Source organism: Oncorhynchus mykiss, chromosome 10 (genome assembly GCF_057628025.1).
Source record: "Oncorhynchus mykiss isolate SJ-2025 chromosome 10, ASM5762802v1, whole genome shotgun sequence".
NCBI classification, from domain to species: Eukaryota; Metazoa; Chordata; class Actinopteri; order Salmoniformes; family Salmonidae; genus Oncorhynchus; species Oncorhynchus mykiss.
This window is the reverse complement of record NC_143031.1, coordinates 58,273,022-58,289,110: the sequence shown is the minus strand read 5'-3', so window position 1 is coordinate 58,289,110 and position 16,089 is coordinate 58,273,022. Positions and strand designations below refer to the sequence as shown.

The window sequence follows — 16,089 nt, the reverse complement described above, 5'->3', positions numbered from 1 at the left end:
CTCTCCCCCATCATCTCTCCTTTCTCTCTCTCCCCCCATATCATCTCTCCTTTCTCTCTCTCCCTTTTTCTCTCTCTCCCAGTCATTCTCTCCTTTCTCTCTCTCCCCCATCATCTCTCCTTTCTCTCTCCCCATCATCTCTCCTTTCTCTCTCCCCATCTCTCCTTTCTCTCTCCCCCATCTCTCCCTCCCCCATCTCTCTCCCTCCCCATCTCTCTCCCTCCCCCCATCTCTCTCCCCTTCTTCCCCCATCTCTCCTTTCTCTTCTTCCCCTTCTCCCCCATCATCTCTCCAGCTCTCTCTCCCCATCATCTCTTCTCTCTTTCTCCCCATCTCTCCCTTCTCTTTCTTCTCTATCCCTTCTCCTCTCCACTCTCACCCTCCCCCCCCTCCCTCTCCCTTCTCTCTCCTCCCTCTCCCTCTCTCTCCCTCTCCCCCATCTCTCCCTCTCCCTCTCTCTCCCTCTCCCCCACCTCTCCCTCACACTCCCCCTATCATCTCTTCTCTCTCCCTCTCACCCCCATCTCTTCCTTCTCACCCCCCATCTCTCCCATCTCTCCTCCCTCTCACCCCACTCTCCCTCCCCCATCTCTCCCTTCTCTCTCCCTCATCTCCCCCTTCTCTCTCCCCATCTCCCCATCTCTTCCCTCCCCTATATCCCCCTTCTCTCCCTCCCCCATATCCCCCTTCTCTCCCTTCTCTCTCCCTCTTCCCCCATCTCTCTTTCTCTCTCTCCGTCGTCTCTCCTTTCTCTGTCCCCCATCATCTCTCCTTTCTCTCTCTCCGTCGTCTCTCCTTTCTCTCTCCCCCATCATCTCTTCTCCTTTCTCTCTCCCCCATCATCTCTCCTTTCTCTCTCCCCCCATCATATCTCCTTTCTCTCTCCCCCATCATCTCTCCTTTTCTCTCTCTCCCCCATCATCTCTCCTTTCTCTCTCCCCATCATCTCTCCTTTCTCTCTCTCCTTTCTCTCTCTCCCCCATCTCATCTCTCCTTTCTCTCTCTCCCCCATCTCTCCTTTCCTCTCTCCCCCATCATCTCTCCTTTCTCTCTCCCCCATCATCTCTCCTTTCTCTCTCCCCCATCTCTCCCTCCCCCATCTCTCTCCCTCCCCCATCTCTCTCTTCTCCCTCCCCCCATCTCTCTCCTCCCCCATCTCTTCTCTCCCCTCATCATCTCTCCAGCTCTCCTCTCCCATCATCTCTTCTCTCTTTCTCCCCCATCTCTCCCTTCTCTTATTCTTCTCTCTCCCTCTCCCCATCTCTCTCCCTCCCCCCATCTCTCCTCTCTCCCTTCTCTCTCCCTCTCCCCCATCTCTCCCTCTCCCTTCTCTCTCTCTCTCCCCCCATCTCTCCCTCTCCCTTCTCTCTCCCTCTCCCCCACCTCTCCCTTTCTCTCTCCCCCCTATCATCTCTTCTCCTCCCTCTCACCCCCATCGCTTCCTTCTCACCCCCATCTCTCCCATCTCTCTCCCCCTCTCTCTCTCCCTTCCCTTCTCTCTCCCTTCTCTCTCCTTCTCTCTCCCCCTCCCCATCTCTCCCTCCCCCATCTCTCCCTTCTCTCTCTCCATCCCCCCTTCTCTCCCCATCTCTCCCTTCTCTCTCCCGTCTCTCTCCCTTCTCTCCCCATCTCTCCCTTCTCTCTCCCCATCTCTCCCTTCTCTCTCCCTTCTCTCTCCCCCATCTCTCCCTCTCCCCCATCTCTCCCTTCTCTCTCTCCCCTTCTCTCCCCATCTCTCCCTTCTCTCTCTCTCTCTCCCCCATCTCTCCCTTCTCCCCCATCTCTCCCTTCTCTCTCTCCCCCCATCTTTCCCTTCTCTCTCTCCCCCCATCTCTCCCTTCTCTCTCCCCCCATCTCTCCCTTCTCTCTCCCCCCATCTCTCCCGTCTCTTTCCCCCCATCTCTCCCTTCTCTCTCTCCCCCTTCTCCCCCCCCAACCTCTCCCTTCTCTCTCCCCCCCTTCTCCCCCCCCACCTCTCCCTTCTCTCTATCCCATCTCTCCCTTCTCTCTCTCCCTCCCCCATCTTCCCCTTCTCTCCCCCTTCTCTCCCTTCTCGTTCCCTCATATCCCCCTTCTCTCTCTCTCCCCCATCTCTCCCTTCTCTCTCTCCCTTCTCTCTCTCTCCCCCATCTCTCCCTTCTCTCTCTCTCCCCCATCTCTCCCTTCTCTCTCTCTCTCTCTCTCCCTCCTCTCCCTCCCCCATCTCTCCCCCCATCTCTCCTTTTTCTCTCTCCCCCCATCTCTCCTTCCTAGTCTATATACTGTCGCCGGTTGAGACGGCCGTATGCACGGCCTTGTGGGCGTGCTTGTGTATGAGCGTGTGCACACTGCATTTGCATGCTTATACCTCTTATCCTTAAATACAAAATGGCTTTTATTCTATTTTATTATGATTTGCACAAACAGATTGAACACATTTAGTACAACATTTGTCTTGACTCTCTTGGTCAGAACGGCGTAATGCCATGCATTATTAACATTCTACTGCTTAGACAGACAACTCCAGATGCATACATTGCTGCAGTGCCTTGTTCAACTCCAGGACAATACTCGTTCTGTATGGAGTAATTGGTTATTCAGTCCAAAAAATATATTAACCCATTTTTTGTATGTCTGTCTCTCTCTCTCGCTCTCTCTCTCGGTTTCTCCCTCCCTCCCTCCCTCCCAGGGGTTGTCTGGAAGAGGGTCTGGAGTCCTTGCTGAAGGCTACAGGAGGGAACCTATTGATCCTCAAGGTGTCTCATTGTCCCAACCTGCTAACTGACCGCTCGCTGTGGCTCGCCAGCTGCTACTGCCGAGCCCTGCAGGCCGTCACATACAGGTACTACCACCAGGGTGCGATCACACATAATACAGTACAGTGTGCATTAGAGGTCTGTTGGCCGGTTAATTAGGTTTGATTTTCAAGTTTTCATAACAGTTGGTAATCAGCCTTTTTGGATGCCTATTATGGCTGATTACATTGCACTGCATGAGGAGACTGTGTGGCAGGCTGACCACCTGTTACGCGAGTGCAGCGTCAAAAGGACCTTGTGGCTGCAAGGAGCCAAGGTAAGTTGCTAGCTAGCATTAAACTTATCTTATTAAAAACAATCTTCACATAATCACTAACTACACATGGTTGATGATATTACTAGGTGAATTAGATGGTCCTGCGTTGCATATAATCGAAGTGGTGCCTGTTAATGTATCATCGAATCACAGCCTACTTCAACTTCGCCAAACGGGTGATGATTTAACAAAAGCACATTCGCGGAAAAAAAAGCACAATCGTTGCACAAATGTACCGAACCATAAACATCACCTTCCTTCAAATCAATACACAATCAATCTGGCTATTTAGTTATTAAAATAAATGCATGTTAGCAGGCAATATTAACTAGGGAAATTGTGTCACTTCTCTTGCGTTCTGTCTAAGCAGAGTCAGGTCTATATGCAGCAGTTTGGGCCACCTGGCTCGTTGCGAACTGTGTGAAGACCATTTCTTCCTAACAAAGACCGTAATTCATTTGCCCGATTTTTACATAATTATGATGTAACATTGAAGGGTGTGAAATGTAACAGCAATATTTAGACTTAGATATTTAGATATTGAGACTAGATAAAATATGGAACGGTTCTGTATTTCACTGAAAGAATAAACGTTTTGTTTTCAAAATGATAGTTTCCGGATTCGACCATATTAATGACCAAAGGCTCGTGTTTGTTTGTTTATTATATTATATTTAAGTCTATGATTTGATAGAGCAGTCAGACTGAGCGGTGGTAGGCAGCAGCAGGCTCGTAAGCATTCACTCAAACAGCACTTTACAGCTCTTAGCAATGCTTGAAGCACAGCTCCGTTTATGACTTCAAGCCTATCAACTCCCGAGATTAGGCTGGCAATACTATCGTGTCTATAAAAACATCCAATAGTCAGAGGTATATGAAATACAAATGGTATAGAGAGCAATAGTCGACGCGTCATAATTCCTATAAATACAACCTAAAACTTCTTAACTGGGAATATTGGAGACTCATGTTAAAAGGAACCACCAGCTTTCATACGTTCTCATGTTCTGAGCAAGGAACTTAAACATGGTACATATTGCACTTTTACTTTCTTCTCCAACACTGTGTTTTTTCATTATTTAAACCAAATTGAACGTTTCATTATTTATGTGAGACTAAATAGATTTTATTTATGTATTATATTAAATTAAGTGTTCATTCAGTATAGTGGATTCGGAAAGTATTCAGACCCCTTGACTTTTTCCACATTTTGTTACAGCATTCTAAAATTGATTAAATTGTTTTTTTCCCATCATCAATCTACACGCAATAACCCATAACGACAAAGGAAAAACTGATTCTCGCATTCTTCTCTTCAAATCCTCCCAAGCTCTGTCAGGTTGGATGGGGGAGCGTCGCTGCACAGCTATTTCCAGGTCTCTCCAGAGAATCTGGTTTCTCATGGTCTGAGAGTCCTTTAGGTGCCTTTTGGCAAACTCCAAGTGGGCTGTCATGTGCCTTTTACTGAGGAGTGGCTTCCGTCTGGCCGCTCTACCATAAAGGCCTGATTGGTGGAGTGCTGCATAGAGGGTTGTCCTTCTGGAAGGTTCTCCGATCCCCACAGAGGAACTCTGGAGCTCTGTCAGAGTGGCAATTTGGTCTCGGTCACCTCCTTGACCAAGACCCTTCTCCCCCGATTGCTCAGTTTGGCCTGGCGGCCAGCTCTATGAAGAGTCTTGGTGGTTCCAAACTTCTTCCATTTAAGAATGATGGAGGCCACTGTGTTCTTGGGGACCTTCAATGCTGCAGACATGAGTTTGAGACCCCTGATATATATTATGAATGGGTGTCTAGATTGATATACCATGAAGTATAGTAGAATTGGTATTCTACTGGTATTCTAGTATAGTAGAATTGGTATTTTTTGTTCTAGGAGTGCCACAGACCCTGTAGGACAGGAGGTGATCTGGGCTCTAGGAGCAGGCTGTAGAGACATAATCTCCCTCCAGGTGGCACCACTACATCCATGGTGAGAGGCAACTCTTAGCACACATTTATTTTATGAATACTCTTAACACATATATTGTAACGTACCTCTCTCTCTTTCTCCTCCAGCCAACAACCGGCTCGCTTCAGCAACCGATGCCTGCAGACCATTGGCCGATGCTGGCCGCACCTCAGAGCCCTGGGCGTGGGCGGGGCAGGATGTGGCATTCAGGGACTAGCCTCGTTGGGTGAGGAAATTCATTTGGATAAATATCTCATGATTTAATAAATAAACTGATACAGGGACTATTCTTTCAGAAAAAAGAAACCATTTGGATTGAAGTGCTTTGTACGGCTCGTATCAGAGGTCTTTGTTCAGTCCCTCCAGGTTTTCGCCTTTTTTTGTTGTGATTTCTGTGGCCAAAAATGCTTGATTTTGCGGCAGCTTTTCTGAAATTCTGCGATACATTTTACTTCACGCTAATTTCATATAAAGCAATAAAAAGCAGAATATATCATCCAAAAACAATTAGAAACATCTAAAGTGCTTAGTTTATTTTCCTGAACAAACAGCTCTGTCATAATCCACTCACGCATCAGTCACACACACCTCTCCAATCCATCAGGCTTGGGGCTTGCTATCAACATGTACCTCCCATTCCAACTCACTCTCTCCCTCTCAAAAAAAAAAAAACCCAAATGGATTCAAAGCTGATCAATCGCTTTCAATTTGAGGATCAATATTTCTTTCTAATAAATTGTCTTTTTTTCCCCTGAAAGGATCGTAAGGGAGACAAACAGCAGAAAACATAGAAATAGAATATCGTGGTTAAAATGTACTATTCCATTTCTAAAAATAAATACAAATCCAGAAAGATTGTGCTTTCGTGATCCGTATGATGTTTTACAGAGAGTTTAAAACGGCAAAGCTGGCCAATTACACTCAGCTCTTTGAGCAGCGCTCTCCATAGACAGACTGGTAGAGAGCAGAGTGCCGACCACCCTACTGAAGCCAAGGTTAGCGGAGTAAAACGCCACTCACCTTGATTCATACTACTTTCAGCGCTTGCCACGGTCTTCCCTGCTACCACTTCGGTCATTGTGATCTACAGCTGCTGTGGGAACTGTTCTGACATTCTCATATGCTTAGCTGTTATTTTTGCTTGGCAAATGAGATTGATTTCTGTTCGTTGTACTGCCTGTCAAGCCATCAACAATCACCCATGATCTTCTCACATGAATACGCTGACAGGCTAGGGGGGGAAACATTGTTGACGTGTGGTTGGATTGGGCCATTTTCCACGGTAACAGTGCAGTAATTAGTCAAAATTACTAACCCGCTTTTGATTGGACCCATTTTATGCGCTAGAAGTGCGGGATTTGGTCAAAATTGCGAGCTCTCGCATAATATACGCTGATTGGTAGATTTTGCATTGAATTATGCGATTGCGGAATCCTGGAGGGACTGTTTGTTGATGGATAGAATTTTGTACTTCAAGGGGTTATTTGTCACATTTTTAGATTTTTTTTCTCCTTTTTTTTTTCTTCTGAGGAACAAAATATTCTGAATTATTTCTGGGCCGCCCACACATATGGGAAGCGGGATGCGTGCGACTGCAAATACCCTCCCAGTCAGAAGGAAAAATGTAACCCAGCTATTACGTTCCTACTCACGATTCACAGCATGCAGGAACAGAGGGAGGAAATTACTTTTGTGGCTAGATGAGAAACAGTTGTTTTGGTGGTCTGTCTATCAGTACATCCCCATATTGTTATTTACCCTCTTGCTCTTTTGCACCCCAGTATCTCTACTTGCACATCATCATCTGCACATGTATCACTCCAGTGTTAATGCTAAATTGTAATGACTTTGCCTCTATGGCCTATTTGTCTTACCTTCCTACTCTTATACATTTGCACACAGTGTACATATATTTCTTATATTGTGTTATTGACTGTACGTTTGTTTATGTGTAACTCTGCGTTGTTGTTTTTTTCGCACTGCTTTGCTTTATCTTGGCCAGGTCGCTGTTGTAAATGAGAACTTGTTCTCAACTGGCCTACCTGGTTAAATAAAGGTGGAATAAACCTTTTTTAAATAAACAAACATGGGCTGAGTGAGGATGAGGGGTTGTGCCTCTCAACTGACACCCTATTTCCTATATAGTGCACTACTCTTGGCCAGAGCCCTACAGTGCCTTCAAAAAGTATTCACACCCCTTGACTTTTTCCACATTTTGTTGTGTTACAACCTGAATTGAACATTTTATACATTTGGATTTTGGCTCATTGGCCTACATACAATACCCCGTAATGTCAAAGTGGAATTATTTTTTGTGTTTTTAGAAATGTTTACTAATTAATTAAAAATGTAAAGCTGAAAAGGTATTCAACCTCTTTTTTTTAAGTTCAGGAGTCAAACTTTGCTTAACAAGTCACAATAAGTTGCATGGACTCACTCTGTGTGCAATGGTCGTGTTTATCATCTCTGTACCCCACACATACCTGTAAGGTCCCTCAAGTCGAGCAGTGAACCAAAAGTATGTGGACACCTGCTCCTCAAACATCTCATTCCAAACCCATGTAGTTGGTCCCCCCTTTGCAGCTAAAACAGTCTCCACTCTCCTGAGAAGGCTTTCCTCTAGATGTTGGAGCATTGCTGCGGGGACTTGCTTCCATTCAGGCACGAGCAATGGTGAGGTCGAGCACTGATTTTGGGCATTACAATTCATCCCAAAGGCGTTCGATGGGGTTGAGGTCAGGACTCTTTACAGGCCAGTCAAGTTCCTCCACACCAATCTCTACAAACCATTTCTGTATGGACCTCGCTTTGTGCCCGGGGGGCATTGTCATGCTGAAACAGGAAAGGGCCTTCCCCAAACTGTTGCCACAAAGTTGGAAGCACAGAATCCTCTAGAATGTAATTGTATGCTATAGTGTTAAGATTTCCCTTCACTGGAACTAAGGGGCCTCACCTGAACCAAGAAAAACAGCCCCAGACCATTATTCCTCCTCCACCAAACTTTACAGTTGGCATTATGTGTTGGGGCAGGTAACATTCTCCTGGCATCCGCCAAACCCAGATTAGTCCTTCGGACCGACATCTGACGCTTGGCATTGCGCATGGTGATCTTACGCTTATGTGCAGCTGCTCGGCCATGGAAACCCATTTCATGAAGCTCGATGAGTCGGCGGTCCCATTCTGTGAGCTTGTGTGGCCTACCACTTAGCGCCTGAGCCATTGTTGCTCCTAGATGTTTCCACTTCACAATAACAAGCACTTAAAGTTGACCGGGGCAGCTCTAGCAGGGCAAAGCTTTTGCCAAACTGAAAGGTGGCTTCCTATCACTGTGCCACGTTGAAAGTCACTGAGCTCTTAAGTACGGGCCATTCTACTCCTAATGTTTGTCTATGGAGGCTGTGTGCTCGATTTTATACACCTGTCAGGAACAGGTGTGGCTGAAATAGCCAAATCCACTAATTTGAAGTGGTGTCCACATACTTTTGTGTATATATAGTGTAGAATCTACCACAGAACCAGGGAGGTTTTCCAATGCCTCGCAAAGAAGGGCACCTATTGGTAGATAAAAAAAGACATTGAATATCCCTTTGAGCATGGTGAAGTTATTAATTACACTTTGGATGGCGTTTCAATACACCCAGTCACTACAAAGATACAGGTGTCCTTCCTAACTCAGTTGCCGGAGAGGAAGGAAACCACTCAGGGATTTCACCATGAGGCCAATGGTGATTTTAAAACACTTTTAATGGCTGTCATAGGAGAAAAGTGAGGATGGATCAATAACATTGTAATTACCACACACTACTAATCTAATTAACATAGTGAAAAGGAAGCCTGTACAGAATTTAAAAATATTCCAAAACATGTGTCCTGTTTGCAATAAGGCACTAAAGTGAAACGGCGGCAAAGAAATTAACTTTGTCCTGAATCCAAAGCGTTATGTTTGGAGCAAATCCAACACATCACTGAATACCACTCTTCATATTTTCAAGCATGGTGGTGGCTACATCATGTTATGGGTATGCTTGTCATCATCAAGTTTTAAAAAAATTTTTTTAAATAAAAATAAATGGAATAGAGCTAAGCACAGGCAAAATCCTAGAGGAAAACCTGTGTCTACTTTTTCACAGACACCGGGAGATAAATTCACCTTTCAGCAGGACAATAATCTAAAACACGAGGCCAAATATACACTGGAGTAGCATACCAAGACGACATTGAATGTTCCTGAGTGGCCTAGTTACAGTTTTGACTTAAATTGGCTTGAAAATCTATGGCAAGACTTTGAAAATGGCTGTCTAGCAATGATCAACAACAAACTTGACAGAGCTTGAATAATAAAATAACAAAAGTGGAAATATTGCACAATCCATGTGTGCAGAGCTCTTAGACTTACCCAGAAACACTGTAATCGCTGCCAAAGGTGATTCTAACATGCATCAACGTACGTAAATGAGATTTATTTTACATTTTCAACATTTCTTAAAACATGTTTTCACTTTGTCATTGTGGGCTGTTGTTTGATGATGGGTGAGCACATTTTGTTTGAATCCGTTATGAATTCAGGCTGGTGACGCAACGAAATGTGGAATAAATCAAGGGGTATGAATACTTTCTGAAGGCTCTGTATGTGCGCTAGTGAAAGGTAGTGCACTTGTTAAGGGAATAGGATGCCATTTGGAAATCAGCCATTCTGATCGGTTCACACTCATCCTACCATCTAGGGCGAAACATGAGGAAACACTATCCCCAAGCTGTCTCAAATATATCTATATCTGAGAGTATATCATACAAATGGTAGAAACACGGTGAACATACTGTTTTGGTTTTGTAAGCTGGTTATGTGCGCTTTCGCTATGACCGTCTCTCTTTTCAACTTTTTTTAGGTAGCGTCGTTATTAAGTTTTATTTTCGTGTAAGCAATGCTATCACTTCAACCCGTGAACAAACGTATATCAATATGTGGTGCCAGGTGTATATGACTGCTTTAGACTCGGGATAGGCTCTTTAGATATCTTACCTAGCACTTGAAAAATGATGGATTAGCACATGCCAAGCGTCCTGTCCAGCGGGGGGGGGGGACTTGTGCTTCTAGCTGCCTCACGCTACAGAAACGGAAGATATTCTCCTGCCCTATGGGCTTTTCTGGTGCGGTCAATGCTACTTACTTCCATACTACCGACTAAGCTGTTGGTATCAAAGGCATCTCAACCTCCTTCTCTCCTCCTCCCTCTTTTCCCCCCTGCAGCGAGGAACTGCATGCGTCTGCAGGTGTTGGAGCTGGACCATGTGAGTGAGGTCAACCAGGAAGTGGCAGCTGAGGTGTGCAGGGAGGGTCTGAAGGGCCTGGAGATGCTGGTCCTCACCTCCACCCCGGTCACCCCTAAGGCCCTGCTTCACTTCAACAGTGAGTACACCCGACTACACTGCATAGTGCACTACATAGAACACTACTGGGAGGGTCTGGAGGTTCGGGAGATGCATGTCCTCACCTCCACCCCCAAGACACTGCTGTACTTCAACAGTGAGTACATCCTACACCAGACCCAGGTTCAAATAAATATGTGCTTTATTTTCACAAAGGAACCAATAGAACAATCCCAAAAAGTGAAATCCCTGCCCATTTTTAGTTTTCCATTGCGTAAGCAACGGCTCAAAGTGTCCCGTAAGCACCCTTTTTGAACCCAGGCCTGCACTTTTCTCATCCAGCCAATCATTTCAGATCTACACAAGTGGCCGGGGGCGTAGGGTCGAGGGGGTCTATTTGGAGTTGGGTGGCGAGTCTGCTGCTTCCGTGTGAGGGTTGTATGTAAACACAGTCTCGCCCCTCCAGGTGTGTGTCGTAACCTGAAGTCCATGGTGGTGCAGATCGGGGTGGAGGACTACTTCGAGGACCCCAGCAGCCCTGAGGCTAGGAAGCTGTTTGACGAGATGGTGAACAAGCTGCAGGTAATTAGAACGGAGCTTTTAACTTCCATTTCAGAGACCACGTCCCAATGAATCCCAAATGCTCTTTAAAAAGAATTGCATTTAACTCATCTTAGATCATTTTTAAAAAGGGGGTGAAATACACTTAATAAGGGGGGCAATACTATTAAAACTTACTCTGGATCAGTTCTCCAGTCCAAACAATTTCCTGTCTTTGGGTTCTCTCCTGCCCACAGTATACATGTAATGTATATGACTAAGTCTGTAGCATCCTTTAGCGACGGTTCGGTGGGCGAGCGAGAGTTGTCTATTATTACACCTCGACCACACTGAACCGTACGGTGACTCCAAACCAGTCCAAGTCCAGTTCAGCTGGTCGTCTGAGGAATTGAGGAAATGGAATTAATCCCAGCTGCTTTCTGAAGGGAGGAAGCGGGGCGTTGAGGGCGGCCGCACGCCCACGGCGGGCGCCACTCAGAGGTTAAGAGGAAGAGCGAGTCGATATCCGCACTCGGACTTCGTCTACATTTTTCTCTATGGGCCCTGGTCAAAGTAGCGTACTAAATAGGGAATAGGGTGGGCGTGTGAGCCTTCCCTCCTTCTGTGAGTCAGTGTGGAAGGTGCCCCTTTCTCAATGGTGGATGCTGTGCTAGATTGCTCATAGCCGTTAAGTAACTAACTCCAGAGAGCTAAAAGTGTGTGTGTGTAATTTCGGCACTGTTCATTTGTCATGGCTGTAGCCAGACGGGGGAGAAGCAGAGCAAACATTTAGTCAAACTCAATAAACCCTCGAGGGGGAGAAACCTATGAGTTGTGTGTGTGTACTGTACAGTCAGTGAAAACCGCTATAAGGAACCAGCCCAGTCTACAAACTTAGTTATATGCTGGTCTACAAATGTAGTTTATATGCTTACTTTTCTGTATCTAAATACCGCTTCTCCCGGAGAAACACTCTTAAGTGTATTTTCGGTTCACACATTCTTAATAGGGCTAATATTGGCATCGCAATATTTTTCCCATGGTCGAATATGAAAACGCAAAAAGCAGACCGAACTCTTTAGTCCGTTTTTAAAACCTGCTGTATGTAAAATGTAGTGTGCTAATAGTTTTGGGAAATAAATAAATGTGACTCGGGAATGACAACGTATTGATGTTTGTTTCCAACATTAGGGCTGTTTTCCTAAAGACGTTGAAGCCGCTTTTGCGTTTTGCTCCCTTGCCATGATACTAACGAGTATCGCGACGCTGACATCGTCACAAATAGATTGAGGCACGCTCATTTACACACACCCTTTCGATGGTTCAACAGCCTCTACTGTGTGTGTGCAATGGTCTACAAACTAAAGAAGTGATGTTGACTTTTCTCTGCATAAATGAGTGTAGTGGTCTAAGCCCTCCATCCATCCCTCTTTACCCTCCAGGGCTTGAAGAAGAGACCGGGCTTCTCCAAAATTCTGCACGTGAAGGCGGACATCCTCTGCTAACCCCTTTCACCACTCAGGACCCCCCCCCCCCCCCCCAAAGAAGGGTCGGCCATTTTGTTTCCAGCCACACCAACAGAACAGACCCTGTCATTTGAAACCCCTTGACGTACCAGTCAGCCAACACACACACATAACTGAAGAGGAAATTCATCAACTGTTGGAGAAAGTGGATGTTGATGAACATGCTGCTTTTTAGTTAATTAAAAATAAAAACCAATGTGTTTTCGGCCCTTAGCCTTGACTAAAAGACAGACACAGACACCACAGACAGATAGATGCTCCATAGACCATTAAAGTAGTACATTTTGTGTGTCCTCTATCTGACTTTATGGTGGGGTAACGTGTGGTAAAGACATCATCAGGCAGGTAACAAGACCAGGGGCCCGTAAGTTTCCGCGAAAGCATACAGGGACCCTGCCTGTGAGTTGCTGACCTGCCAAACAGATGTGAAACATAAACTCAGCAGGACTATTGGACTTTGTAGATGCTGTAATCTCGGCGGCCATTTTGATTTCAACTGAGAAAAGAGCTGTAAGTAGGAGGACGGATGTCATGAAAGAGCAGGCTCTCGTTCTTCACTGAGATCATTGCAGAGAATGTGTCTGGGATGCTTTTTATCAAGATTCCCAACCTGTGTGTGTTTAAGGGAGGGATACATGACACACCAGCTGCAGACTTGGTCGAACATAAAACGAGAAGATATCTTGTCACCTCGAGAACATTTTTATTCCAAGTTCTTTATCGGCCTATCAGCCACTCCATGGTGTGGTCGCCATGGGAACAGCGCAGTATTGAACACTAGGTCCATCCTCCGCATGCTCATCAGCCGAGCACCATCTCTCGCACACTCTTGGTTTTTTCAGCTGTCAATTACTTTTGTCTGTGGGACTCTTACGGTATCTATAGGCCGGGTGGTCCACAAGGCAGCTACTGTGTTATTTGTTTTTAAGCAGGGTTGCAAATGAATTCATTAGGCCTCTATTTCAGAATTGATGCCATTCACAGCCGTGTGTCTGTTCTCTCTTCATTTCTTAAAATGCTTTCTCCAGTGTGCCACTGATCTTTAGGAGTGTTGTAAAAGGCAGGCGTTAACCCTATACTAGCCACTTGCTCTGTAAGCTGCAGTGAATTACATGCATAAGCGGCATCCCAAATGCACCCTATTCCCTATGTAGTGTAATACGTTTAGCCAGGGCTCATAAGGCTCTGGTCAAAAGTAGTGCGCGGAATAGGGTGCCAGTTGAGAAACGGCTATAGCCTACATCCAGTGCACGCAAAAGCACAACTTCCGTGAGCGAAAAGAGTTGCTGATTGTTGATTGACACGATGCAATTTATATGTTAACTGGCTATAAACATAATGTATAATACATGTATATATGTTACAGCCGTTTATTATGATATATATATATATATACACACAGTGCCTTGCGAAAGTATTCGGCCCCCTTGAACTTTGCGACCTTTTGCCACATTTCAGGCTTCAAACATAAAGATATAAAACTGTATTTTTTTGTGAAGAATCAACAACAAGTGGGACATAATCATGAAGTGGAACGACATTTATTGGATATTTCAAACTTTTTTAACAAATCAAAAACTGAAAAATTGGGCGTGCAAAATTATTCAGCCCCTTTACTTTCAGTGCAGCAAACTCTCTCCAGAAGTTCAGTGAGGATCTCTGAATGATCCAATGTTGACCTAAATGACTAATGATGATAAATACAATCCACCTGTGTGTAATCAAGTCTCCGTATAAATGCACCTGCACTGTGATAGTCTCAGAGGTCCGTCAAAAGCGCAGAGAGCATCATGAAGAACAAGGAACACACCAGGCAGGTCCGAGATACTGTTGTGAAGAAGTTTAAAGCCGGATTTGGATACAAAATAATTTCCCAAGCTTTAAACATCCCAAGGAGCACTGTGCAAGCGATAATATTGAAATGGAAGGAGTATCAGACCACTGCAAATCTACCAAGACCTGGCCGTCCCTCTAAACTTTCAGCTCATACAAGGAGAAGACTGATCAGAGATGCAGCCAAGAGGCCCATGATCACTCTGGATGAACTGCAGAGATCTACAGCTGAGGTGGGAGACTCTGTCCATAGGACAACAATCAGTCGTATATTGCACAAATCTGGCCTTTATGGAAGAGTGGCAAGAAGAAAGCCATTTCTTAAAGATATCCATAAAAAGTTGTTTAAAGTTTGCCACAAGCCACCTGGGAGACACACCAAACATGTGGAAGAAGGTGCTCTGATCAGATGAAACCAAAATTGAACTTTTTGGCAACATTGCAAGACGTTATGTTTGTCGTAAAAGCAACACACCATAACACACCATCCCCACTGTCAAACATGGTGGTGGCAGCATCATGGTTTGGGCCTGCTTTTCTTCAGCAGGGACAGGGAAGATGGTTAAAATTGATGGGAAGATGGATGGAGCCAAATACAGGACCATTCTGGAAGAAAACCTGATGTAGTCTGCAAAAGACCTGAGACTGGGATGGAGATTTGTCTTCCAACAAGACAATGATCCAAAACATAAAGTAAAATCTACAATGGAATGGCTCAAAAATAAACATATCCAGGTGTTAGAATGGCCAAGTCAAAGTCCAGACCTGAATCCAATCGAGAATCTGTGGAAAGAACTGAAAACTGCTGTTCACAAATGCTCTCCATCCAACCTCACTGAGCTCGAGCTGTTTTGCAAGGAGGAATGGGAAAACAATTCAGTGTCTCGATGTGCAAAACTGATAGAACATACCCCAAGCAACTTACAGCTGTAATCGCAGCAAAAGGTGGTGCTACAAAGTATTAACTTAAGGGGGCTGAATAATTTTGCACGCCCAATTTTTCAGTTTTTGATTTGTTAAAAAAGTTTGAAATATCCAATAAATGTCGTTCCACTTCATGATTGTGTCCCACTTGTTGTTGATTCTTCACAAAAAAATACAGTTTTATATCTTTATGTTTGAAGCCTGAAATGTGGCAAAAGGTCGCAAAGTTCAAGGGGGCCCGAATACTTTCGCAAGGCACTGTGTATATACGCTATTGTATTTACAGCCGGTACACCGGAAGGGCTTTTAATTGTCCGCCAATTACATAGAGTTGGATAGAGGGCACATATTTGCCTCTTTCGCCACAACGGCTTCATAAGTGTGCCCTCTATCCAACTTTATGGCCAGTTGCAATTTGTTCGATGTCATAGATCAGCTGACTCTCTGGAGCCCTCTGCTGAGCAGGATGACTCGTGCAACGACACACAGCTGGTGGAGAGGTAGGAAGTGTCCCTGGATGCCTCCCAAATGGCTCTGGTCAAAGGTAGTGCACTATATTGGGAATAGGGTGACATTTGGGATGCAGACTTGATCTCAATTTGCCTCAAAGTCCTCTTGTTTCTTCACCTGCAACTGATTGCCTTGTCAAGTGAAAGCAAAACGATGGAAGCTCATAGTTAGGCTATCTTACGCCTGACCAGTTATTTTTCGCTCAGTGCAATGATGGGAGAAGAGGACAGCATTAGCCTGTATGGATCCACTCGCAATACTGTACCGTTAATGCATTCAAGCAAGTCGTCGAGCTCAGGCAACAATGCACACCGACCCAAACCATGCACCCACCCCAGGGAGGCATCTCAAGTCTAATGTGGACTCCTTCTGACAGAAGACAACAGTTGG

At 45.2% G+C, this 16,089-nt stretch overlaps 1 protein-coding gene across 1 annotated transcript in view; it reads left to right on the top strand.

Moving 5' to 3' along the window:
• Positions 1 to 12,626, top strand: part of LOC110534335 (F-box only protein 41) — an 89,416-nt gene extending 76,790 nt beyond the window's left edge. The window contains 6 exon segments of the mRNA XM_090187188.1: positions 2,665 to 2,821; positions 4,925 to 5,020; positions 5,107 to 5,225; positions 10,248 to 10,406; positions 10,833 to 10,948; positions 12,349 to 12,626. Of these exon segments, the coding sequence (XP_090043314.1) occupies positions 2,665 to 2,821; positions 4,925 to 5,020; positions 5,107 to 5,225; positions 10,248 to 10,406; positions 10,833 to 10,948; positions 12,349 to 12,411 (710 nt within the window). The 3' untranslated portion in view covers positions 12,412 to 12,626.
• The last annotated feature ends 3,463 nt before the right edge of the window (positions 12,627 to 16,089 follow it).